Source organism: Beta vulgaris, chromosome 1 (assembly GCF_026745355.1).
Source record: "Beta vulgaris subsp. vulgaris cultivar EL10 chromosome 1, EL10.2, whole genome shotgun sequence".
In the NCBI taxonomy this organism is placed as follows: domain Eukaryota; kingdom Viridiplantae; phylum Streptophyta; class Magnoliopsida; order Caryophyllales; family Amaranthaceae; genus Beta; species Beta vulgaris.
The window spans coordinates 22,765,084-22,789,742 of NC_079202.1; the positions used below are offsets into that span (position 1 = coordinate 22,765,084).

General features: G+C 38.9%; 1 protein-coding gene and 1 pseudogene across 1 annotated transcript; both read left to right on the forward strand.

The window, feature by feature from the left end:
- The first annotated feature begins 1,331 nt into the window (after positions 1 to 1,331).
- LOC104899221 (hypothetical protein) lies at positions 1,332 to 16,864 on the forward strand. Its single transcript, XM_010686378.4, has 6 exons — positions 1,332 to 1,682; positions 1,948 to 2,120; positions 2,222 to 2,994; positions 3,071 to 3,148; positions 14,834 to 15,568; positions 16,284 to 16,864. Exons 2-6 carry the CDS (start codon positions 2,015 to 2,017, stop codon positions 16,419 to 16,421), a joined length of 1,830 nt encoding a protein of 609 aa, XP_010684680.2. The 5' UTR covers positions 1,332 to 1,682; positions 1,948 to 2,014; the 3' UTR covers positions 16,422 to 16,864.
- Positions 16,865 to 21,142: 4,278 nt separating this feature from the next.
- On the forward strand, positions 21,143 to 21,686 carry LOC130589831 (uncharacterized; annotated as a pseudogene).
- The last annotated feature ends 2,973 nt before the right edge of the window (positions 21,687 to 24,659 follow it).

A 24,659-nucleotide genomic window follows, 5' to 3' on the forward strand; every position in this document is an offset into this window, starting at 1 on the left:
ATGGTTAGTCATTTTCTTTTGGAACATGGTTAGTGGAATTATGATCTTCTTGCTCAATTTGTCCCGAATTCGATTGTAGCTGTCATAAATTTTTTTTTTGTCCCAGTTAATCCTGTGCCCGATAAAGTGTTTTGGGCTTTAACTGCTGATGGTGAGTATTCGGTAAAGTCTGGAGTGGCCCTGCTTCAAGGCTATGGCCTGAACCCTCCTGCTAAAATCCCTTATAACTGGATTTGGGGCCTGGATATCCCTCCCAAAATTAAGTTTAGTCTGTGAAAAATTTGTCAGAATGGTCTACCGACTAAGAAGAGACTAGAGAGTAGTCATGTTTTTCTACCGTTAGAATGTGTTTTTTGTAATTTTCTAGCTGAAACTGATCATCATCTGTTTCTAGATTGCCCCTTTGGTAAGGATGTTATCGAGTCCTTGTGTTTATCAGGGATGTCGGTTTCCCTGTCGGGGTTTGGTTCCTCTTCGTCTTTTGTTGAGTATTTGTGCTGTTTAAAATCTTCTAGTGGGACTCACCAGATGCAGATTATTGCCATTATCTGGTGGTTTATCTGGTATGCTAGGAATCAACTTACGTTTCGTCAAGATTCTATTACTTCTGTAGCTTTAGGGGTGATGATAAAATTTCATTAGTAAGTTGAATAGCGTGGAGATGGTTAAGGGAGGGCCTCCTTGTTCTAAGGCCCCCCTGTTTGCCGGATCAGATCTAATAGGGCTGATATTGCCTGGGTCCCCCCTCATGTTCCTTTTGTCAAGCTCAATTTTGATGGATCAGTTCTAAATAATGGTTCTGCAGCTTATGGGTTTGTTTTAAGAGACGAGAAAGGTAAGTTGTTACTAAGCGGGGCCGGTTCTATCTCGCCTAACTTATCAATCCTAGTTGCTGAAGCTTGTGGTTTAAGAGAAGGTATCCAAGGTGCTCTTTTTTTAGGGGTTAAAAATCTGATTATCGAAGGTGATAATATTTCGATTATTCAAGCTATAAAAAGGGTGTGGAAAATTCCATGGTCTATTTATGCCTTAGTTACTGATGCTGAGATAGATCTTCAAAAGCTCGATTCCTACATCATTCAGCATGTTTTTAGAGAAGCTAACTTTGCGGCTGATTGGATGGCTCATCATGGACATTTAACCTCTAATATGTGTTACTATTTTACTTCTTTGGATAATTCCTTTTCCCAGATCATCCGAAAGGATGCTTGAGGGTGGCCCGTTCCCTGAGTTCCTTCCTAATTTTTCTTTCTGGCTAAACAAAAAAAAAAAAAGATCGATTTCATTTCGGATTCTAAACCCAAATCACTATATTAACCAAAAGCTCTACAATCTTATAACAAGTTAACAACAACGAATAGAGAAAACGAAAAACAAAGAAGAAAAAAGAAACTTAGAGAAGGTTTCTAACCCTAACCCTGCAATTCGTTGAAAGCTGCACACACACATACAATTAACAATTTGCGCTAACCCTGAATTACCAGGGAAATTGCTTCTCTCTCTATATTCATATTCATCCATTCGAGTTTTCTATCTGAAAACTTCAATTTTCGAATTTCGTATTTTTAGCATCAATTCAAGTCACTTTTCTCAATTCGAGGAGCATATAAGAAGAGTGCGAGGAAATAATTTGAAAGTTTTTTCCTACAAGATCGTATAGTTCGATCTCCTAATATTTGAAGGTTTGTTTAGGATAAACTTTAATATATATATATATATTCTTATTTTCGTCGTTTACACTTAAATATTATTTGAGAAAGAATTGAGAATTTATTTTATGTTCTTATAAATTTTACTCACTGGTAAGCTAAAAAATCCAGATTTCGGGGTTTAGTTGAGCCCACTGAACTCGTGTAGGATTTGCCACTGGGAATATAATTACCAGCTTAGATAAATGAAAACTAGAGTTGTTGAATTTGACGGTTGTTTGATGCTTTGGATGTGTAGGTTGTGTCAGATTTGTTGAGGGTAATACTTTCGTTTGGTACGCTTATCATCATGCTAAAAGCTCGTTATGGAAAAAAGTGAACCGAATTTAGTTCCAGAATGGCTGAGAAGTAGTAGTGGATGTGGCGTCGGGGGTGGCAGTTCAGGCCACCATTTTGCATCACAGCAAGGAGGTGCGTTAATAACTTATAGTTATATCTGCATTTCGTTACATATAATTGTTTATGTTATGTATGTAGTAAACTAATCATTTGCATTTAATTTTGCATGGTAGATGGTCCTCTATTGGCACTACCAAACAGAAGTCGACCTTCTAAGAGCATCAATAATTCCGACTCGCCACTTTCTTCACTCGTAGAACAGAGCAGTTCATCCAATTCTAGGAGAAGTTTAAGTAGTTTTGGTTTTACTAAGAATGATAAGAACTATGGACGATCCTATAGCAGTTTTACTAGAAGTCACCGTGATAAGGATAGAGAAAGGTTAACAATTGCTGATAATTGGGACCCAGATTATTCTGGGTCCCTGAGGGGCATTATGACTAGAAGGGTTGAGGATTCTACGGGACATTCAAAATCCATGATATCACGGAAACAAGGTGAGGCTGTGCAGCGAAGGGTTTCTAGTGATTTCAGGAATGTTAGCCATAACCATCATGACAATGGAAATGGTATTCTTTCTGTTGGTAGCAATGTTACTGGCGTTCAGAAGCTTTCATTTGAAAAGAATTTTCCAGTACTTGGATCGGATGAGAGGCCTAAAACTCCAGATGTAGTCAGAGTGTCATCTCCTGACTTGTGTAGGGCTGTTCAGAGCCTGTCCATGGGTAACCCACCATTGGTTTGCAGTGAAGGTTGGACTTCAGCTCTTGTGGAAGTTCCAACAGGTGCAGGAAGCAACAACAACGGATCTTCACCTGTTCTGCAACCTTCTGCAGCTGCTGCTTCTGGCTTCAATTCAGCAACAGGTGTTGGAAGCACACCATCCGGTCTTAATATGGCAGAAGCTTTGGCACAGGCACCACCACAATCTTTTACTGTTCCACAGGTATCAGATTATTAGTTGTCTTGTTTACTTTTCTGAACTATAGTATTCACTGAAAAGTATTACAACTTTTCTGCAGCCATCTGCCCAAACTCAGAGGGATGAGTTGGCTATCACACAGTCCAGGAGGTTAATCCCTATGACACCTAAAACTTCGGTGAGTACCTTGATACACCATTCCAGGAGCTTGTTTGCTCTACTCTTCCTTTTCCAAGATGTGTTTCGTTTAACTGTAACGGACGCAAATCTGATCCCCTTATGCAATGTAACTTTGACACCTATGCTGTATGGCTGAAATTTGAAATGCATTTGTTTCATTCTTCTGTTTGTTGTGCAAAAATGCGGGATATCTATTAGTAGGTTTCTACGCCTTATAGTTGCGTGGGCCGCGGGGTTGTCTTTTGTCCATATAAATATTGACAGGTCTTCTTTTTGAGGAATGTCACGGAATGAAAAAGTTACTTACTCCCTTTGTGCTTTGTAGCTGTAACTTTATATTCATGCTTAAAATTGATTTGAGGGTTCATCAAGGATCATGAGTCTTATCCTGTTTGCAATAGTAAAACATAAGGAGACTTTTTGTGGTGCATGCTGTCTGCAAAAAGCATTGTTTTGGTGACATCACTAAAAAAGGGCATTAGTGCCAAATTATATCTTTGGACATGTGCCTTGGAGTAAAAAAGTATTTGAAATGTTAGACCAAGGCTAGGGGTATAACTTAAAAATGAAGCTGCAGTCTGGGATGGTACAAGGTGTAATGGTTATATTTTTAGGAATTCAGTGTCAAATCAAGCTAGGTAATGTAGAAATCGCTAGGGAGATGGCGTGCTTTTAGCATAAATGCTTAATGGATCAAATGGAGGGGTATGTTGGAAGCTAAAGTTTCCATACATGCTTATAAAAAATGAGTGCTATCCTTTGAGATGTGTGTATTGTTTGTCGATCAAGAATGTTTAAACCTAAACACTTTCCTTCATGTATTAATAAGAATGTTAAAAGCTCAGCACGTTCTAATTTCTTTGTCAAATGCTAATCTCATGAGTTAAATTCGGGATGGTGGTGGTGTGGAATGGTTTAGTTGTACGTGTTTGATAGTTGGAGATACCACTTCAATTCTGATATGAATTTAGAAGGCTATTCTAAGTCTCTTAATTGAAAGATGATTTCTTTTAGTATTTAGGATGGTGTAGTTCGAATTTTATAAGCTTAAGGCACTTTAAGAGTGATTAGTAACAAAGGATATGAAGTTATTAACTCCTAACCAAGGATTAACAACAACTAGGGTTTGAAGAAGTTCAACTAATCCAAGTTAAAAATCAACTAAGGGTTGCATTCAGTGCTAAAACTTTGGATTCACTCCGAAAACTTTAACTCACAAGGAATAGGTTAAACTCAAATCACATTCTCTAACCTTTATATGGTTAGGCGCCTTTATTTATAGAAGAAGAAGAAAGAAAAACCTTGCTCCCCAAGTACATCAAAACCCACGGCCAACTAAATAAGGAAAGTTGCACCTTAGTTCAAGCCTAGAATCTAGCTAGAACGTAAGGAAACACCAACTTTAAGGAAAGATGTGCAAATCTTTCCGTAAATGCCCTAAACCACACGGCTGCAAGGGCACCCCTTTGCACGCCACATACATCTCATGTTTTAAGGAAACTTTCCTAAAATACTAACTCATGATAACTAGGACTCTTATGAACTGAAACAAGCTAAGTTTTTCGAACATCGTTACAACCAGACTTGAATGAAAATAATTCAACTACTTGAAGTTAACTAACTTAACTAACAAACATAATAAAACACATATTTTTGGTTACATGTAAAACCTTCACTTTAAGAGTAAAGTAAAATCATGCAACAACTTAAGAAAACGGTAAAGATAGCTTGGTGGAGTCATCCATGCATGCAACAACTAAGTATTATGGTTTTATCATTCGTTTAGTATGTGAGTTTGTTTCTTAGAATTTCCTAGAATTATTGTTTGTGAAAAATTGACTTAGAATCTTTGAGTTGGACTTCCTAAGCCCTAGTAGTTCATGTTGGTCATACAACCCTTAGCATTTAGTAGATGTTTCATTTAGTTTATTTGGCTTTATGATTGTGCACCAAGTCCCACATTTATGTGGGATGTTTATTTCCATTAAGGACATGCTTGGAATAGGGGTAATGTGTATTAAAAGGATAATAGAAGAAAAAATAAAGACAATTAAGGTTTTTGTAGGGGGTGATGGATGGAATAAATAGTGATTTTGGAAGGAGGAGAGATGATTACCCTCATTTTTTGGGGGGCAATAATTACCCACCATCCCCTTAGGGTGATGTATTACCTCTGAAATGGGGGTAATAGCCCCCTCCCTTCCTCCCTCATATTATCTAACATCATTTCTTCCAACTACATAAATCTCTTGTGTTCATCTTTCTTGTTCTTATTCTCTTTTTTTTTTTTTCACTCTTTTTTTTTTGTTCTTTCTTCAAATTAAACACAATTTTAACTCTATCATATATAGTTAGTAATTGGGTGTGCGAATAAAGAGTGGAAGTAATGAAGTGCTTGATGTACATTAAGTTTCTTTGGCATTTATGTATTATAATTATGATTGAAGTGAAGTACATGCTCTGGCTTCCGCTATATCATACCGGACCTCCCCTTAGACTTAATAATAATCTTGATAATGACCAATGAACTATTTAACCCTAACTTAGGTTCTTCTTCAAGTGTCACTTTAAATATAAATAATAAGTGAAAATATTGTAACTTAAAGTTACTTATGCATACATAATCACTTGTTTGCTTTTATTTTAGTGAGTTCACATGTTTCCTTGTATAGACACCTCATTCCCTCGAGATGCAATCTTAAGCTAATCACTAGGAGCCATTTACGGTGGGAAAATCAATTAGGGGTGCTTCTCTTCACTTAAATTTATTGGACCTCGTGAGTACTAATTTCACCTTATATTTACCGCAAATAGGAACATGCATAATGTGTATGTAGAGGATGGTGTACCTCTTCTAAACTATATCATTTTACAACTTTTACAATCCATCTATACTAATATATTAAAAGGCGTGTCTGACAATGTATACATGCCACGTGACATCTCTCTTACTCTACTAGAATTGTCCAATGTGTATATATGTCATATCAACTAACAAAAATAAACTGACTCACAATAAGATTTGAACCCGTGATATCTTCTTATTATACACAACACAATTACCATCTTAACAAACTTTTGATCATGCTTTAAATGTCCACATTATTATATTTGTACCTTTTCAATATTGACTTTATCTTTATCATATTTTAATGCGAATGAAAGAAATACATATCAAGTTCGGAAAAAAGTACCATATGGGGCAACCTAATACTAGTGATTTTTGAAAAGATGTTATTTGTTTCCTTAAATCATGCAACTTTTATTACCTTTTAAAAGAAAATGGTTTTTGATATTGTTGCTTGCTTAAACTATAAGAGATACTATCAATTTGTTTTTTCTTTTTTAAATTATTGTTTCAAATATCTTACTGATTTTAAATTGATGTAGATCGATGAATTATTCAACATTATGTAGATATTGATGTTCTTTTTGTTTGTGTATTTTTTTTGTAAATGATTAGACATGTTCTTTTCATTTCAAGTGTAACTTCTTTTATTTAACCAGAATATATGTTCTTTCAATATTAGTATCTTTTTCTTTTATATGTTTTTATTTATTTGAGTGACCCATATTCTTTTAAAAAAGGAGAATATATATATGTTTTTTTATTTGTTTTGAAGCTATGTTACTACGACACAGATACGGGTGCCGTATCCAAGTATGGATAGGAGGATCCGACACCCTACTCCAAAAATTTGGCCGATACGACGACACGGTCAAGAGAGTGTCTTGACCAATATTCTAGACACGTCTATCATTGAATGTGTCGGAAATAATATCTCTGACACTTTATTTTGATAAAAAAAATAATTTAAAAATAATCTCTTTTTCAAAATTAATATAAATTCAACTTTATTAAACATTCAATTATAGTATATATAGTATACAAAAAGTGAAAAAAAAGAAGAGTGAATTTTTAAAAGGAGAAGAAAGAATGAAGAAGAAAGGTCACGTGGAAGAAGGGAGTAGTTAGGAAAGATTTTTTAAAAAAGAAAAAGAACTCACAAGTCAGAAGCATTTAAAATAAAAGTAAAGTTGACTGAGTTGTAATTGTGTCAGCTTTACGGCTGCCGATGCACCTCACATCTATACAAATATATTAAAAGGCGTTCCAATCAAAGGAACGGTGCCACATGGCACTCTCCAACGTATATGTCACATGTTTATGATCTCATTAAAAATATTAACAATGTGTACCTACTAGGAATTGAACCCATGACCTTTGAAATGAAATGTGAGAGTTTAACCACCAATCCACTACAAGTTCAATGTTTAATGTTTCAAAATAAAACATAATAAAGTCTTATAATTACATTGAAATTGTTCATTTTATCTTCCACTTCCTTAGAAGTTTTTTTTTTTAAAAAACAATTTATTATGCCATAACGTCAATTGTCGAATTTTGCACTAGATAGAAATTTTTGAATAACTAATAAAATTAATCATGAAACTTATCAATAGTAATATATTTGATAATTGTAACTGACCAGGGGTATTGCCCATGCAAAATACTAGTTTATTTTATTTATTGTTGCACCCCAAGTCCCAAGGACTAAAGCACTACACTATTCATCTTCCCCATCACGCCATCCTCTATCTCTCTTCTCCCTCTCTCCGGTTCTTCTTTTAACTAGCAATGGCAGAACTTTTCCGCCAAATTTCAACTCAACTTGACCGCTATGATCGATATCACGGCAGAACTTTGCGTTTCCGATACCATGCCTCAAATTACAAATTTTGAAGGCAAGTGCAATGAATTAAGTAATTGTTCCCCCTTTTCTCTCTGCGTTTCTTTCCCACTTTTCCCAAATGGGTGTCTAATAGGCGACACTTTTCTGATACGCGTATCGACACCCATTTCCAGTCGTGACGCACGTCGTGTCGCGCATCTTGTCGAGTCGAGATGCAACACGCGAGGTACAACAGGGTGTCGGAGTAACGTAGTTTTGAAGTTTGTGTTCTTATCTAACAATTATTGTGAGACGTAGTTTAAGGTAATAAGTTGCAGTGTGGTTATCAAATGTTATTTTTATTAAAAAGTAGATGTGATAAAGTTAGTGGAGTATATTTGTTGGAGGCTTGAGAAACTTGGGTCTTTTTTTATTGATAAGGATAAAGTGTGGGCCAAAGGAGTGTAAAAGAAAAAATATAGTAATAGTGGGACGATGTCAAAAATAGAAGTATTGAAACCAATTCGGGATAAATATAAAAGGAAAGTGTTCATACAATTGGATAGAGGGAGTATGTTCGTTGAACTTAAGATGTATGTTCTTTTCATTATAACATGTGTTTTTCAATGAATGGAGTTTAGATATGCTCTTTAAACCATGTTTTCTTTTGGTATGTGCTTTCCTTAGTTTTAGAAAGCGCGCTCAAGGCGCGCCCATGCGCTAGGTGACCTGAGGCGCAGTAAAAATTGCCTTGAAGTAGGTGAGGTGACCTACGATGAGCGTGCGGAGGCGTGTGCCTTAGGGGCTTTCCGATGCAGTTGCCTCAGTCGCTTTCAAGTAGATGTGTGCAAAAGGAAGAAGATATGAGCTAAAAAGCTTTGAGGAAGCAAAATTTTAAAATTAAAACTTACCGAAGATCTAAAACTTAAATTCGGCCAAAAGCCCTCTAGTAATTGCATGAAATTGCTTTAATTTGATTGGTATATCAAAACCCTAATTTAAAGAAAACCCTAATTTCCGTATCTCATCAGTAATTGTACAATTGTGGCCATAAACTCGCTTAAGTGTGAGAGATTGCCGGTGAGGATTCTCCAATGACGTTCAGTGGCCAATTCTTGGTGGTCATCGCCGATAAAGCATCATAGCTCTACTTTCTTTTCTCTTTCTTTTTCTTCTTCGTCTCTTTGTGTCTACTTCTTTGCTCTTCAGCTCAATTTTTTTTACCTTTTTTACTCTTTGTCACTTAGTGCCCTCTATCCCTTCTTTGACTTTACCCTTTTGTTTAAAAGTAATATCATTTTTTTCCTCCAAAAAAAAAAAGTATTACCATTTTACTCTTTTATAATTGATAATTTACATATCAACTTTGCTTTCTCTGTTTTTTTAATAGGGTGCTTTTATTAATTCTTCATGTCGTTTTCTACAAAAATATAGTCTACATTATATATTTTTAAATTTACAGCAGCTATTTTTTTATAAATATTATTATGTTGTTTTGAGTTAAAATATGTTCTATAATTGATTTGTTAGTTTTTTTTATACCAAAGGTGCGCCTTGCCTTCGAGATGTGCGCGCCTTCGCCTTGCTCTCACTTGGCTTTGCGCTTTGCGCCTTGGTGCGCCTCACGCCTTTTAAAACTAAGGTGCTTTCATTATATTTTTCTAGCTCTTCGACTTCATCTATGGCTTCTCAGTTGTTGTGTAAGAATTTAGGTTGTAAGTTATGTGACAATTTAAATCATTGTAAAGTCTTTAACAAGAAAATAATTCAATTTCGCTAGCAAAATTCCTTTTTTAAAATTTAAATTCAAAAGGTATATTCTTTTAATGTAAATTGTATGTTTATTTGCTATATGATCATTTGATTGCAACCTATGTTCTTATATAAATGGAGATTATATATGTTCCTTAATTATGAATTGAATGTTCTTATAACTTAGAAAAGTTGTTTAAAAGAGTTCATGCTCTTTTATATAAATGATATGTTCTTTTCGAGTGCACGTGCATAATCCACGCTTTGTTATGTTCACTTGATTAGATTTGATTATTATCGAACACCTGATGAATCCTAAAATGTACTTCTTCAAGGTGATGAGAATGCACCCTAAACAACCATATATGGGATACCGGAACATCATCACACCGGAATTAGAAATTTGTCATCGTTTGAGCTCATATTAACTATTTAGAGAGAATGCCCCTTGTATTCCTTCTTTTTTCTATTGTGTCACTACTTTAAGCTCATATTGAGAAATGATGCATATTACGACCTCTTCTATTCCAACTTTATTCTTTGACACACACAATATTGGTTTTTCGTTAGTTTCATGCCTAATAAGCTCTTAAGTCAAATGAACTTATGCAAGGATGATTGAAGAGGCATGTATCATAACCCCTACTCTCAGATTATTCTATTACACACACCCCCAAAACCAGGATCCGTTGTTTGAACTAAAGCCAGTCAACTTGTAGTAAGGCAAAATTGTCACCATAGTGTGGCTATCTAAGGGGTGGGGGCAATTACCATGTTATTAACCTATGATGCTCGGACTCAGGTTCGAGGATCCAACACCGAAACACGATCCGAGTGTCAAGACTCGGGAGTTCAAAAAGCAATGACTCTTGGACACGTTTTGTAAGATCCAAAGACACGGATAAGTTCTTCCAAAATCTAAAAAACTAAAAACACAATTGTTAAGATAAAAATACCAGACATCGATTTAAGTAAGAACTTTAATTATAAGTAAAGAATATATGACACTTCAAAAAGTCAAAAAGATTAGGAGGTATTAAATGGTTCTTTTGTTAGGAGCTAGGAAATAGTGCATTAATTCTCACCTTAGGGGGCAGCAGCTCAACTTAGTGGGAAATAAAAAAAAGTAAATAGTTACAACTGAAGTATAACGGGAAAGAAAAGAAAAGCACGCGACTTGGTTCACTCCCTCCCTTAGCTATCTCTCTTCCTCAGCTCTCCACCTCTTGCCCTCTCTCTTCCAATGTGTACAACATGGCCGGCGATTCGCATACTTAGGTGACCATAAGTGTCGGGTCCATTTTCACCATACTAGGTCCTTCCTAGTGTCGTCACCCACGTCAAATCGTTTCGACACGGGTATGTCAAGGTAGATCGGAGAGTGCGAGCATCACAGTTATTAACTGATTGAAACTTTAATTCAACCTTTTTTATCTTGATGGGAGGGGGACTGTGTACCTACAACTTCTACGAGAAGCAAGTGAGTGTGCAGCGAACATATCGAAATGCGCCCAATGAGAAAAGGTTCACCTTCGAAACAAAGCTTTTCCGTTCATTTTCCTCGTTGTTTTGTTTGAGGTATTGGTAGTCAAAGGTAGGGGTGATAATGAGCCTGACAAGCTCGCGAGCAGCTCGGGCTCGGCTTGATCAAAGCTCGGTCAAAGCTCGGCTCGTTGAAGCTTGACTCGAGACTTAAACGAGCCGAGCCCAGCTAGGCAAAGCTCGGCTCGTAAAGCTCGTGAACAACTCTATTATTTTATACTAAAAAAATATTTTATATTAAAAAAATATTTTAAATTAAAAAATATTTTATATTAAAAAATTGTTTATATATTAGAAAAAAAATTATTTATATATATTAAAAATTAGATTAAGCATTTCTTTTAAGATATTAACTATCACGAGTCGAACCTGAGCCTAATCGAGCTCCAAGCCACGCCTAAACGAGCTCACTAGCTGAGCCTAAATGAGCTCACGAGCCGAGCTCGAGCCGCAAATTCTAATCACAAGCTCGAGTCGAGCTCGGCTCCCCCCAAGTTTGGCGAGCTGACGAGCCGAGCCCATGAAAAGTTAAACGAGCTTGAGCCGAGCCTAGTGCTATTCGGGCTCGGCTCGCTCGATAAGCACACCTAGTCAAAGGTGCTACTAATCACAGTTCAAGCTCTCCGATACATCTAGTTTCATCTAACGATTCACTCCATGCTAAACGAGTTGTTTAGTTAAATGAAATTGAGGATGATTGAAGGTTGAACCTCGATGATTTATGTGGCACAACCCCTTCTATTCTCACTTTATTCTATTACACACACAATATTGTTCTTTTTCCTTCTTAACTAGTTTCATTTATGGATTCACTCCATGCTAAAGTAGTTGTTAAGTTAAATGAACCTAGGAAGGATGATTGAAGGTTGAACCATTTTATTTTCTGAAAGATTTTTAAGAATTCAAGGAATAATAGATGAAAGTTGACACGAGATGTTGCCTAGATGGAGATATATCTGTTTGTAGAATAAGTCTGCGGTTTACTGGGCTGATTATATCTGAGGGCCATATCTATTAAATTGCAATTTGGTGTTGTTTCTGTAGCCTTGTGAGAGGTGGTTGATCTAGTGGCATTGGAACATATTTTTATTTTTGTAATATTTTCATGTATTGTTCAGAAATAGAACAAAGGGGAAGTTTATGTCGATCAATGTTAGAAGATAACATAAAAATTATAGGAAGATTAGGTTATCTTTTAGTATGATTTCTTCTGGTGACAGCTTGGCGGAGAAGTTGGTGACTGTCAGAGGGATAACATACATTAAGTGCCAGCATGTGTTGTGAACTTATGTTGGAATGCAGTGATAGATCTATTACATATATTGGCCTGTATCCTCAACCCCAATTATTATTTTATTACAGGCCTTAAGCTTCCTATGATTTTAGGTAATGACTTTTTCTGGACAATCTAATGGGAGCTTGCTGGAAACAGTAAGGTAATGCAATCTTGAGAGCATGATTGTTTTACCCCTCGGATGATAAGATTAGTTATTTCGGCTGTTTATTGGTTGATAGCATTTTAATAACTTCTAACGAGAATAGTCGTTTTAGGATGCACATCTATGGTAAATTCACTACCCTAAACTGCAAAGAATGATTAAGCCCTGGATGGAGTCATTTGGCTGTATACATATTCAACCATGGAACCTTTTGTGATTTGCAAAGGGGAAGGGGGGAACAAACAAGAATTGAGTACATTTTTGTAGTTATAGAAAATTGCTAATTCCAGAGAATCGCATGTGTTATTTTACCACGCCCTGTGTAAATTGAAAATTGCACAGCTTGTATGCATAGTGATATGCCAATATATTGCATGTAATAGTAATGAATAGGAATGGATTAATCGTTTAATGAAATAGTGATCCCATCTTCATAGAGTAATGGTTGAACTCACCAAGACTATTGCGAGGGAGTAGGGACTTGCTCTGCTGCATGTTAATTGCTAATGACATAGCTTTAGTAGTTGTAACAAGAGAAGGTGTCAAATAATCAATAGTTGAGATCCATAAAAGACAATGGTCCATATTTGGGACCCTAATGTCAAAATTTTTTCCTAATTCTTAAGGGTTTCAAGTTGAATAGTAAGATTTGAGTATTAGCAATACAGTAATAACCATTCAGGTAAGTTAGGGGATATATTTGACTTGGAAATTATGATTGACAAATGCTATACTGTGATTGATGAAAATACTGTGCATCATGTCATTATTGGATGCTTATATGAAGCACCATAATTATCTCCGATAAGATAGTACCACTTTAAATCTAAGGCAAATTTAAGTGTAGCTATCTTCCTGGTTATACATTAATAAGCAGTATGCTGGCTGGTTAAGATTTTCATATCCAGAAGCTAATGGTGGCCTGCAATCATTCTAGAGGAAATTATTTGAAAGAATAAAGTGATAGAAGATGAAGTGGGGGATAACACCTTGTGATAAGATGTGAAGTCAGACTTAGATGGTTCGGATATGTTTCTAGGAGCCATGCGAGTCATGGGGTGATAAGAGACAGCAAAAGGTTCTTTTTAGAGGATATTAAGCGAAGAAGTCAACCTAAAAGAAACTAGACCTGCTTATAAAGTTAGGTCAAGTTCTATATGGTCCATTAACAGCTTGAAGACATGACTTCAAACAGAAAATTTAAGGAGAAAGGTCCATTTTTAATAGGATAAGTTCGTGGGTCTTTTCATTTGCTTGCTTATCCTTTCCTTCTTTCCATGCTTTACCATGTAGTTATGTTTCCCTTAGCCTGTTTCTTCAGATAAATAAATATGGGACAAAAAAGACTTGCTGTACTTGTATACTTGTTTCTGTTTTGTCCCCGAAAACTATAAAGGAAAGGCATTGAGGTACATCTTTTAGTTTCATCATTAGGTAAGACTGAGAGTTGCGAACCCATTTAATGGAAGGCGCACTAATAATGTTGATAATATTCTAGCAAGTAAATTAGCTGTCTTGTTGGGTTGTGTCTAAAAGTTCATTTCTAATTCTACCCATTTAATAAATTGCTCGTGTAGGGTCAACCCAATTACTTATTTTGGTTGAAAACTTTAATTGATATCCTCTAATTCTGTGTTAAGTTTCAGTCGAGTTGCCAAGTCGTGTCGATTTTTGCCGGGTCAAGTTCTATGGGTTGCAGGTTGATGTAGGTGGATATTTTGACACAAATTGCATCTCTGACTTGTGACTTGGAAGTTGGGCATCTACATATTGTTGTGATCTGTAGCATCATCGACTTTTTATACTATAAACCTATGGGGCACTTAATATTTTACATAAAAATTCTTATTTAAAGAATTTTCGAGCCTGTTCACAAGCTTTTGAGCTGAGCCAAGGCTAGCTCAAGCTTGGCTCATTAGCGTACCGGGTAGAACTCGAGCTCGCCTCGAGCCAAGCTTTGACTGAGCCGATCTCGAATAGGTCATGAGCAGGCTTGGATCGTTTACACCCCGGACTAGAGATGCTTAGTGTTTGCTGGATTTTACTGGACTTCATTGATAATTCTGGGAATTTAAGCTGTGTTGTACTTTAATGTGGAAATATCTAACACTACATTGTTGAGTTTTCTTTTCTTTCTCAATCAGTAGTACGAGAATAGGACCAACCTTATCCGGTTCTGGCCTCGCGGGATCTTTTTTTTTCATGCAATAGTGCATGACAAGTGCATCTTTGTTTTGGAAGCTCGTCATATTTCCTTTTTTTTCTTTTCTTTTGCAGGGTCCTAATTCTTCTGATAAATTGAAGCCCAAGACACCGGTGAGATCTTGTGAAGCTGCTGGAGTTTCCCTGAAGAATGGGGTACACCATCTATCACAGCTGCAACTTGGCAGCCATACTGCCCGTGGCACGAGTGCTAAAGTGGAAAGCCCAAATTCGCCGTCTGGAAAACTGCTGCTGCTTAAACCTGGACGTGAGGGTGGTGCTTCCTCTGTTTCGAAGGATACTCAGAGTCCATCTATTAATGTCAATAGTAGGGTTAATGGTCAGTCTGCTGGTTTTGCTTCAGTTACTTCGCTTCCCTTGAAGAATTCACACAACCCGAATGTTACCTCTGCTGAGAGGAAACATTCTGCCTCTGGTTCAAATTCTGGAAATGTCGATAAGCGGGCATCCCGGAGTGATTTCTTTAAACTAGTGAGAGAGAAGTCTATGAACAACACATCTGGCACCGCTGATCCCGAGTCTGCTGTTTCATCTGATACTGTGGACAGTTCAGTCCAAGAGTTGAAGGAACTTTCCAGTGTTTCGTTGACTACTGTTGGAACTGGAAGTGAGTGTAATGGGGAAACCTATAGAAAAGCTGACAGTCTGTATGTCTCCAGGGAGATTGAATTCCAAGCTATCTATCCAGATGAGGAAGAGAGAGCCTTTTTACTTTCTCTCGGCTGGGATGATAATGCTGGTGATGATGAGGGTCTTACAGAAGAGGAGATACATGCTTTCTGTCAGGAGGTAACTGCTTTCTGATCTTAAGCAGGAATGTATCTGTATAGCTGCTTTTTTCCCCTTGTTTGTAATCAACTAAACCTGGTTCCGAAGGGGGGGGGGGGGGTATTTGTGTTCCATCCGAATGTAGGATAACCATGGAGTGTCTCTTAATAAGCAAAGAGTCTAATGCTTTTCTTAAGAACTCAAAATGGAAGTTGAAAAATAGGAACTTCTGTCCTTTGCAGCTTTACTAATCTACCATTAAGGTCAAACTTTTATTAGTTTTGTGTGACATATATTTCCTCGGTCCAAAAACTAACCCTTTGAAATTAAGGACTTACAAAATACAAAAAAAGATATTATTTTATCTACCAAATTAACTACTCACTGCACAAACTTTTATGCATTGTTCCAACTTTCCCAACTTCCAAGGGGAACTTAGTCACATAGAAGTCAGTATGGCTAATAATAGAATATTTTGCCAATTTGATGGGATGTACGGTTTTGTCTAAGTTTTAAAATCTATCTTCAAACGTGAAATCTTAATGTAGGGAGTAGTTCTTTTATAATATAGGCACACCATATATTGGTCTATGAAATAGGCACACCATATATTGGTCTATTAAATAGGATACGAGCTGCTATTTGTTATTTACTGCATTTGTGCAGTTGTTAGGCTAATTTTGCATTATATCATGTTTAGAAAATGTTGTTTAACGTGCTAATATTTTATGTCCAGGTCATGAATCGGAGACCAACTCCTAGAGTGTGTCGTCTTTTGCAGGCGAAAATAAGTTCACATTCTGCACATTATCCTGCATATTCTGGAACAGCTTCAACTGAACCTAGTGCTTCCGCTTCCCAGACTGAAGCTTGAATTTTTTTTCTTTGACTGAACCTGAGAAAGCAGAGTGTTTCAAAGGAGATATATATAACATTCCCTCCATTCTGTTTGGCAACAAGCTAATTGCTGAGTTTGGATATACAAGCAGCAGGCAGCGGTTGGTTTGGAGTATTTGACAAAGGTGGTTTGCCAGTTACTGCAATAAGTATCCAATGCTGAGTACTGCTGATCTGATGTCAATAACTATATTAGTTTTGATGCTGGAGAAAGGTAGAGTAGAGGCAGTTATGGTCCGCAGAGGTAGAGTCCTCGGTAAATAGGCTCTTTTAGGGATCCCTTTTTGGTTTCATATAGTTTTTGATTTCCCAAATATTTTTGGTTTTCTGATCTTCTATGGGAATATTTGAAGTGAAAAGCTATAATGTCTCGATCAAAGTTTTCACAAAAGAGAAATACCAAAGGTATTAATTCTTGCTTCTGTGCTGTAAATTTTTCTAATTTCTCCTACCACTGCCAAAAAAGGGTTGGTGATATGTCTAGTCGCTAGGTAACTCCTTGCCGTTTTTTACATTGTCTTGAATTTTAAGAGATTGTAAACACCAACCAACGAGAATTGACAAAATACTAGTTACCTGCCATTTGTGACCAACTTTTATTTTTTTTCTTCTTTTCCCCCTTGAGATGACCTTTTTGGTTTAGCTGCCATTATATTGGGTAGTGAATGGTGATTGATTTATTATATTCTATAAAGCACGGGTACTTCTTCAAGGTCACGTACTCGTATCTGTGCTCATGCCTAATATGATACGTATCTTGTATGGGTACGCATACCTATTCCTAAAATTTCAACATCTTGCCGTTTTCGTTCCCGTATCCGAATCTGAACCCGTACTCGTCTCTGTGCACTCTTTTAGTCTAGAAACTCAGTTTTTTATTTAGTTAATCTCAAATAAATAAGGATTTTTTGTGGCAAATGACCTATTAAAATAGGATTTATGCGGGGAAAAGTGTATCAAGTTAATATGATAGATTACATACAAGGAAAAGTGAAAGTGTAACAATTAAATAGACACGAAGAAAAAAAAATTAAAAAACGGATAGAGTAATTATTTTAAAATATTTTGACCTATATATAGCTTTTTTAATAAACGTGTTTGAATATCTATTTAGAATATAACTGTACAACTTGATTAAACAAAATTTGTCTTCTAAAATTATTGCCTTACTTAACTGTATCAAAACAAATTAGTCTCACAACAATATTCATTAAGAACATCTTATTGTTATTAACATTATTTCTGACCGGTGTTTCAAAGGTTGTCTTAATAAGACATATATCATAATTTCATAATTATGTTAATATTAGCTATAACATATTTTAATAAATAGAGTTATATGGACAAAAAAAATACATATCTATACAATTTTGTTACTTTTGTAGTCAATTATTTATACGAGCCCGCTAACGGACGTCCCAGACGTTAGATTAGAACTATTAGTTTGTATATAATTATGTAGTTAATTATTATTAACATTGGTTCTTTTAATAATTTTTATTTTTATAAAACAAACCCAAAAAACAAAGAATCCACGTGATTCTTCCTAAAGTCTTCTCCTTCCTCATTCATCCATCATCTAATCATCTTATCTCTCTATACCATCATCAGATTCATCACCAACCACCACACTCTAAGTACAACCAACCCCAGCCTTGAAATTACCACACCCCCACACTAGTAGAAAAATGCAAATATGCGTCAGTCTATGTGCGTCGCACGCTAGAAGCATCGACGCAATTCTTTCTTAAGTACTCGCTCAAAGTCGTGAGTAAGCAATTTAGGACATAACGCAAAAAAAAAAGGCTCAAGACTTGCAATTGTGTCTCGGAGTGAGAGAAGATACATGAGAGATTCTTGTTTCCACTGTTAACACAATAATTTCAGCGATGATGACTTCTCATGAGAAGAAGAGGACGGACCAAATGGTGTTTTTTTTTTCCAGAAATCATAAATTCTCCTGGACATAACCAAAAATACAGTTTAATTGTGAGCAAGCAGATGGTTGGAATCTTTCTCACCATTTGGGTGAGGAGGGAGCTTGTTCAACATATTAGTCACTTGAAAACTTCGTGTATTAGTCGTGGTATCACAGGCCTTGGTAACAAGGGCTCTATCGTTGTGAGCATGCTTTTGTACAAGACCGAGCTTTTGCTTCATATGCAGCCACCTAACGTCTGATGAGAAACAAGGAGACGAGCTCGCATCCGAAACAAACTTTATGATGATTCATGATGGCCACCGTATCAAAATTAAAATTCAAGATGTCAACGTCTATGAATGCAATGAGTTTTTGGTGGACGTTCATATGACATCTTAACATTTACCTGTATTTTAATAGCTGAAATTGAGATGGAAGCAGGTTGAGTATTCAAAGGATGACGGGAAGGGCTAAAACAAATGTAAAAGGTATTTAATATTTAAAAAGTTATTTTAGGAATTGAATTAATACAAATGAGATATATTAGTGTTATCTAACGTCTGGGGGCGCCCGTTAGCATGCCTTATTAATATTTTACGGACAAAAAAACTTCCAAAACTAGTTTGCGAATAAAGAGATCTGGTTTGGCGATAGAATTATGATATGACACCGACAAGCGTCAAGCACTCCTCATACATTTCATTAATAATAATAATAATAGTAATAATAATAATAATAATAATAATAATAATAATAATAATAATAATAATAATAATAATAATAATAATAATAATAATATATTTTTTGATGATTATTTTTTTTAACGAGAAGGTGATAAGTATTATGATTATAGTAATGAAATAATAATAATAATTTTACTAGCTCATAATCAAAGATCCACAATATTGCTATAATACCATAATTAATTTGGCTCCCCTAAAAAAAAAAAATTGCCTCCCATTCACTTCACGGCATATATTTAAAAACTCCTACATCAAAATTTCACCAACAAAACAAAAATAAGAATTCTCCTTCCTCCCTCTAAATCTTTTTCTCTCTCTAATTTTTCTTAATTAACGTAACGGCTAGTTTTCTTCGTGTCTTTCTCCTTCAACATCACATATCACAATCTTTCTCCCTACTTGTTCACCCTTTCAAACTCTCCTCATCCTACCTTCAAAATAATCAAAGAACCCCAAAAATGGCGATACAAAATTCAAATTTTCAAAATAAATTTATAAGGTCTCTCTAATCGATTCGAATCCCCCAATTTTACCACAAAAATCCTCAGAAAGGATCCCAACAATGGCGTTGGAAAATCCTAAACAATCATCATCAGAAAACTTCAACTCCGATGTCGATAAATCCCTTACATGCTCGACGATCTCGACCCAGGGTTTGTGAACGTAAGATTCATGTCGCGAGTTTCGAAGTCTTCGATGATCTCTAAACAAATCCCTTTAACACCCTCGGAAGTCGGAATCTCACCTCTTTGAAAATCACTCTTTCCGACGAACTTCGTATTCATGTAAAGATGATGAAAACCGGCCCGATTCCTTGTCCATTAGCCTGGTGAAATCCTCCTTGAAACCCCCGCCGTTAAGCTTTTTAAGGAAGATTCTAGAACTAAAATTCCGGTGCGGGCTTCGGATGACACAACCGGTGATGATGATGGTATTTGTTTTGTTGGTGGAGGGGAATAAGATGATGATGAGGAAGGGTGGTTCGAATGAGCAAGATGATGATGATTTCCATTCGGCTTAATTTGGTTCATAATTTTTATCTCCAATGGAGGTTTGTCAATGCTAAGGTTTAAACATGCTTTAATTCCGAGAAGAAGCAAAGTTAGGTATTCATAACTCATTTATTATGTTTATTAATTAGGCTGAATTTTTTTTATTGATTTTTGGATTTCTCATTATTGGTTTTTATTTCATTTAATGCTGTTTAAGGTTTTTAGTTGTGTGATGATATTTTAACAAATTATGTTTGTGTGGTAGAAGGCTAGAATTATCATGTCGAAAGCTACAAAATGAATTAGTACTTGGTGTTCTAGATAGATATGTTCCATTGGTTTTGCAAAGTTGATCATTTAAGCATTGTGAAAGAAAAGATGTCGTGATTAATTCTTTACAGCTTTTTCAGAAATTTTTACAAGCACCAACTGGTAGATACGAAAATTGAAAATGATTTGGAGTCAATAAATTTGGACTGTTTTTCATTATCTTTTATGTCCTTTATTTACACTCTTTGAGCGCATTTTGAAAGCATATGCCGTTGTTTGGTTGCGTGGATAAGATGAAAAACAGTTTCTCATAATCTTAATTAATTAAAGGAAAAACATGTTGTCAAACAATAGTCATCAACTCACAAACTAAGACCAAGAACTTGTGAACTTGGCATTGCTTAGATGCTGCACTTCAAGCAATTATTTCACCATCCCACAACAAATATTTTTCTTTCGATTTTCGTGAATTCCAGAAACTAATTCAAGTGGTTCCATTCCATGTTGAACCAGATTGCTTTGAAATAAAGCGCTATGTGACCTTTGATTTCCACCCTCTTATCTGATTTTGTATCATTACATTTCCAGTAATTAAATCAAACACACCCTGAATGTTAAGATTGACGAGGTTCTGACCTGTGAGGAGCTATAATATCTATGTACAGTGATGTTATGTCGTCCGTCCTATGAAGTAAATCAAGTAATATGTCCATGATACACACTCATATGCTGTGAGTATTTCTAGCCTTGTAAACTGATTAATTAGCATTTAATGCATCGTCGGGTGCTTTCTTTGGATAAATGGTCCGCTTTAGAAGATCATATGATGCTGGAGTTAACGCAAGGTTTTGCAGATTATATCATCTCATCTTCCACTCATTGGCAATGTAAAGGTAAGATATTTGGCTACTTCTTTGCTATACCCTGTCTTGAACTCTCTATGTTTCCTTTTTACAAAATGTATGTCTGTGTTTTGTAGATTGATAAAAAAGTGATGAACGAATCGATGAATTCAGCCTTAAAGGTGGCAGAAAGCATCCGTTCTCAAGTGCAAGGCTTTGTGCCCAAGGTGAAGTCTTGTTTACAAAAATAATAATATATCTTGTGACATGATGTAAAATCAAATGTTGATTACCGACATTTAAATAACTCATTTTGTATTGTACTTCACAAAGATAAAGTCAATACCTGAATGACATATTAGATAAAGTGATTAATCTTAATGCTTGCCTGTGATTTTGTTACTTATGCAGGTAGAGCAAGTGGATGTTCTAATTTTTGACTTGGCGAGAGTACGTAGTGGAGAAGCAAAGTGAGGTTAGTTCATATGGTATCTGATTTATTGTGTTAAATAATTGGGTTGAATTTTTGATTGATCAGTGGATTAGCATTATTGGTTTATTTCACTTAGTGTTGTTTAAGATTTTCAGTTGTGTGATGATAATTTAACAAACTATATTTTTGTACCTAAAATTATGATGTGAAATGCTGCAACCAAGTAGAAATATACCTTTGGTTATGTTATCCTTATACATTCGGATGTTAGTGCACTACTTTTCCCCTAAAAAAATGTATTATGAGCACAAGTCACTGTGCTCCTTTGTGAGATCAAATGACAATATGTTGCTATCTTCCTATGCAAGGGGTACTCCAATCGACTCATTGAAGTGACAAATATATTGTTGTAGTAGAATATGTTGAATATAAAGATGTATGTTGCTAAGTAGCCATCCAATTTAATATGCTGTTAGTTTTTCCATTGAGAGAGCATCTATAATTCCCCCATAATTTTAAAGGATTTTATAAATATATTTTAACATTTAAACATAATCTAGTTTTAAAATGATTTGACTATTTAAAAAGATTGACTATTTTAAAGTCAAATGAAATTATTTTCATGACTTAATAAAGTTGAAACTATTTTAATTAAGCATGCTTTAATAGAAGGGAGAGGAGAGGGAGCGGGGGAGAAGGAGAGAAGGGGAATCAACACTGAGGGAGGGGAGGGAGGGGGATCGAGAGCGGGGGGAGTGTGGGAGAGGGGAGCGGGGGGGGGGGGGGGAGAGGGGAGGAGCGCAAGGAGAGGGAGGGAGAGCGGGGTAGAGGGAGGGGGAGCGGATGGGGAGTAGGGGCAGAAGGGAGCGGGGAGAAGGGAGAGGAGAGGGAGCGGGGGAGAAGGGAGAGGAGAGGGAGCGGGGAGAAGGGAGTGGAGAGAAAGCGGGGGAAAAGGGAGAGGAGAGGGAGCGGGAGGGAGTGGTGAGGGATGGGGAGAGGGAGGAGGAGAGGGGGCAGAGGGGAGGGGGAGAAGCGAGAGGAAAGGGAGCGGGGGAGAAGGAGAGGAGAGGGAGCGGGGAGAAGGGAGGGAGGGGGAGCGTGGGAGAAGGGAGATGAGAGGGAGCGCGAGGGAGTGGTGAGGGATGGGGGGAGGGGGAGAGGGGGGAGGGAGGGAGCGGGAGGGGAGAGGAGCGGTGAGGGAAAGGGGAGGGGAAAGGGAGCGGGGGGGGGGGGGGGGAGAGGGGAGGAGCGCGAGGAGAGGGAGGGGGAGGGGAGCGAGGGCATAGGGAAGGGGGAGCAGGGGGCCGAGGGGAGGGAGCGGGAGAAAGGGAGGGAGGGGGAGCGGGGAGAAGGGAGGGAGGGGGAGCGGGGAGAAGGGAGAGGAGAGGGAGCGGGGAGAAGGGAGGGAGGGGGAGCGTGGGAGAAGGGAGATGAGAGGGAGGCGAGGGAGTGGTTGAGGATGGGGGGAGGGGGGAGAGGGGGAGGGAGGGAGCGGGGAGGGAGAGGAGGGGTGAGGGAAGGGAGGGTGAGAGGAGGGGGGAGGGGTGGGGGAGGGGAGGAGCGCTGAGGAAGAGGAGGGAGGGGAGCGAGGGATAGGGGTAAGGGGAGCGGGGGCCGAGGGGAGGAACGGGGAGAAGGGAGGAGGGGAGCGGGGGAGAGGTGAGGGAGGGGGAGCAGGGGAGAAGGGAGAGGAGGAGGAAGCAGGGAGAAGGGAGGGAGGGGGAGTCGTGGGAGAAGGAGATGAGATGGAAGCGCGAGGAGTGGTGAGGAATGGGGGGAGGGGGAGAGGGGGGGAGGGAAGGGAGCGGGAGGGGAGAGAGCGTGAGGGATTGGGGAGGGGAAAGGGAGCGGGGGAGGAGTGGGAGGGGAGGAGCGCGAGGAGAGGGAGGGGAGGGGAGCGAGGGATAGGGAGGGGGAGCAGGGCCGAGGGGAGGAGCGGGGAAAGGGAGGAGGGGGAGCGGGGGAGAAGGGAGAGGAGAGGAGCGGGGAGAGGGAGAAGAGCGGGGCGAGGGGGAGGGAGGGGAGAATAAGCGGAGGGGAGGGGAGGGAGGAGAACGGAGCGGAGGGAGGGCGAGAGAGGGGACAGGGAGGGGAGGGAGGGAGGGAGGGAGCGGGAGTGGGGAGATGAGCGAGAGCGGGAAGGGAGGGAGAGAGGGAGCAGGGATGGGAGGGAGCCGGGCGAGGGAGAGGAGACGGCGGGGGCGAGGGAGAGGAGAGCGGGGAAGAGAGTGGGAGAGAGGGGGCGAGGAGAGAAGGGGAGAGGGGTGGAGGGGCGAGGAGAGAAGGGGGAGAGGAGGGGGTGAGGAGAGGGGTGGAGGGGCGGGAGAGGGGAGAGGGAGGGGTGGAGGAGAGGGGAGTAGGGGGAGAAAGCGGGAGCGTGAGTGAGGTGGGGAAAAGGAGCAGGGGTGTGGGAGGGAGGGGAGAAGGAGCGGAGGAAGGGGAGGAGGAGAGACGGAGGGAGGGGGGCGAGGAGAGGGAGAGGGAGGGAGGAGCGGGAGTGGGGAGAGGAGGGGGGAGGGAGCGGGACGGGAAGGCCAAAGGAGCGGGGGGAGTGGAGAGGGAGGGGAGGGGAGAGGAGCGGGGGAGGGGCAGAAAGGAGGGAGGGGCCATGGGAGAAGGAGAGCGAGGAGGGAGAGGAGAGGGGGAGCGGGGGGAGGAGAGCGGTGGGAAGGGAGGGAGCCGGGCGAGGGGAGAGGAGAGCGGCGGGGAAGAGAAGTGGTGGGAGAGGAGGGGGCGAGGAGAGAGGGGAGAGGAGGGCGAGGAGAGGGGTGGAGGGGCGAGAAAGAGGAGAGCGAGGGGTGGAGGAGAGGGGAGTAGGGGAGAGAACGGGAGCGTGAGGTGGGGAGAAGGAGCAGGGGTGTGGGAGGGAGGGGAGAAGGAGCGAAGGGAGGGGGAGGGAGGAGAGACGGAGCGGAGGGAGGGGGCGAGGAGAGGGGAAAGGGGAGGGAGCGGGAGCAGGAAGTGCCAGAGGAGCGGGGGGGAGTGGAAGGGAGGGAGAGGAGCGAGGGAGGGGG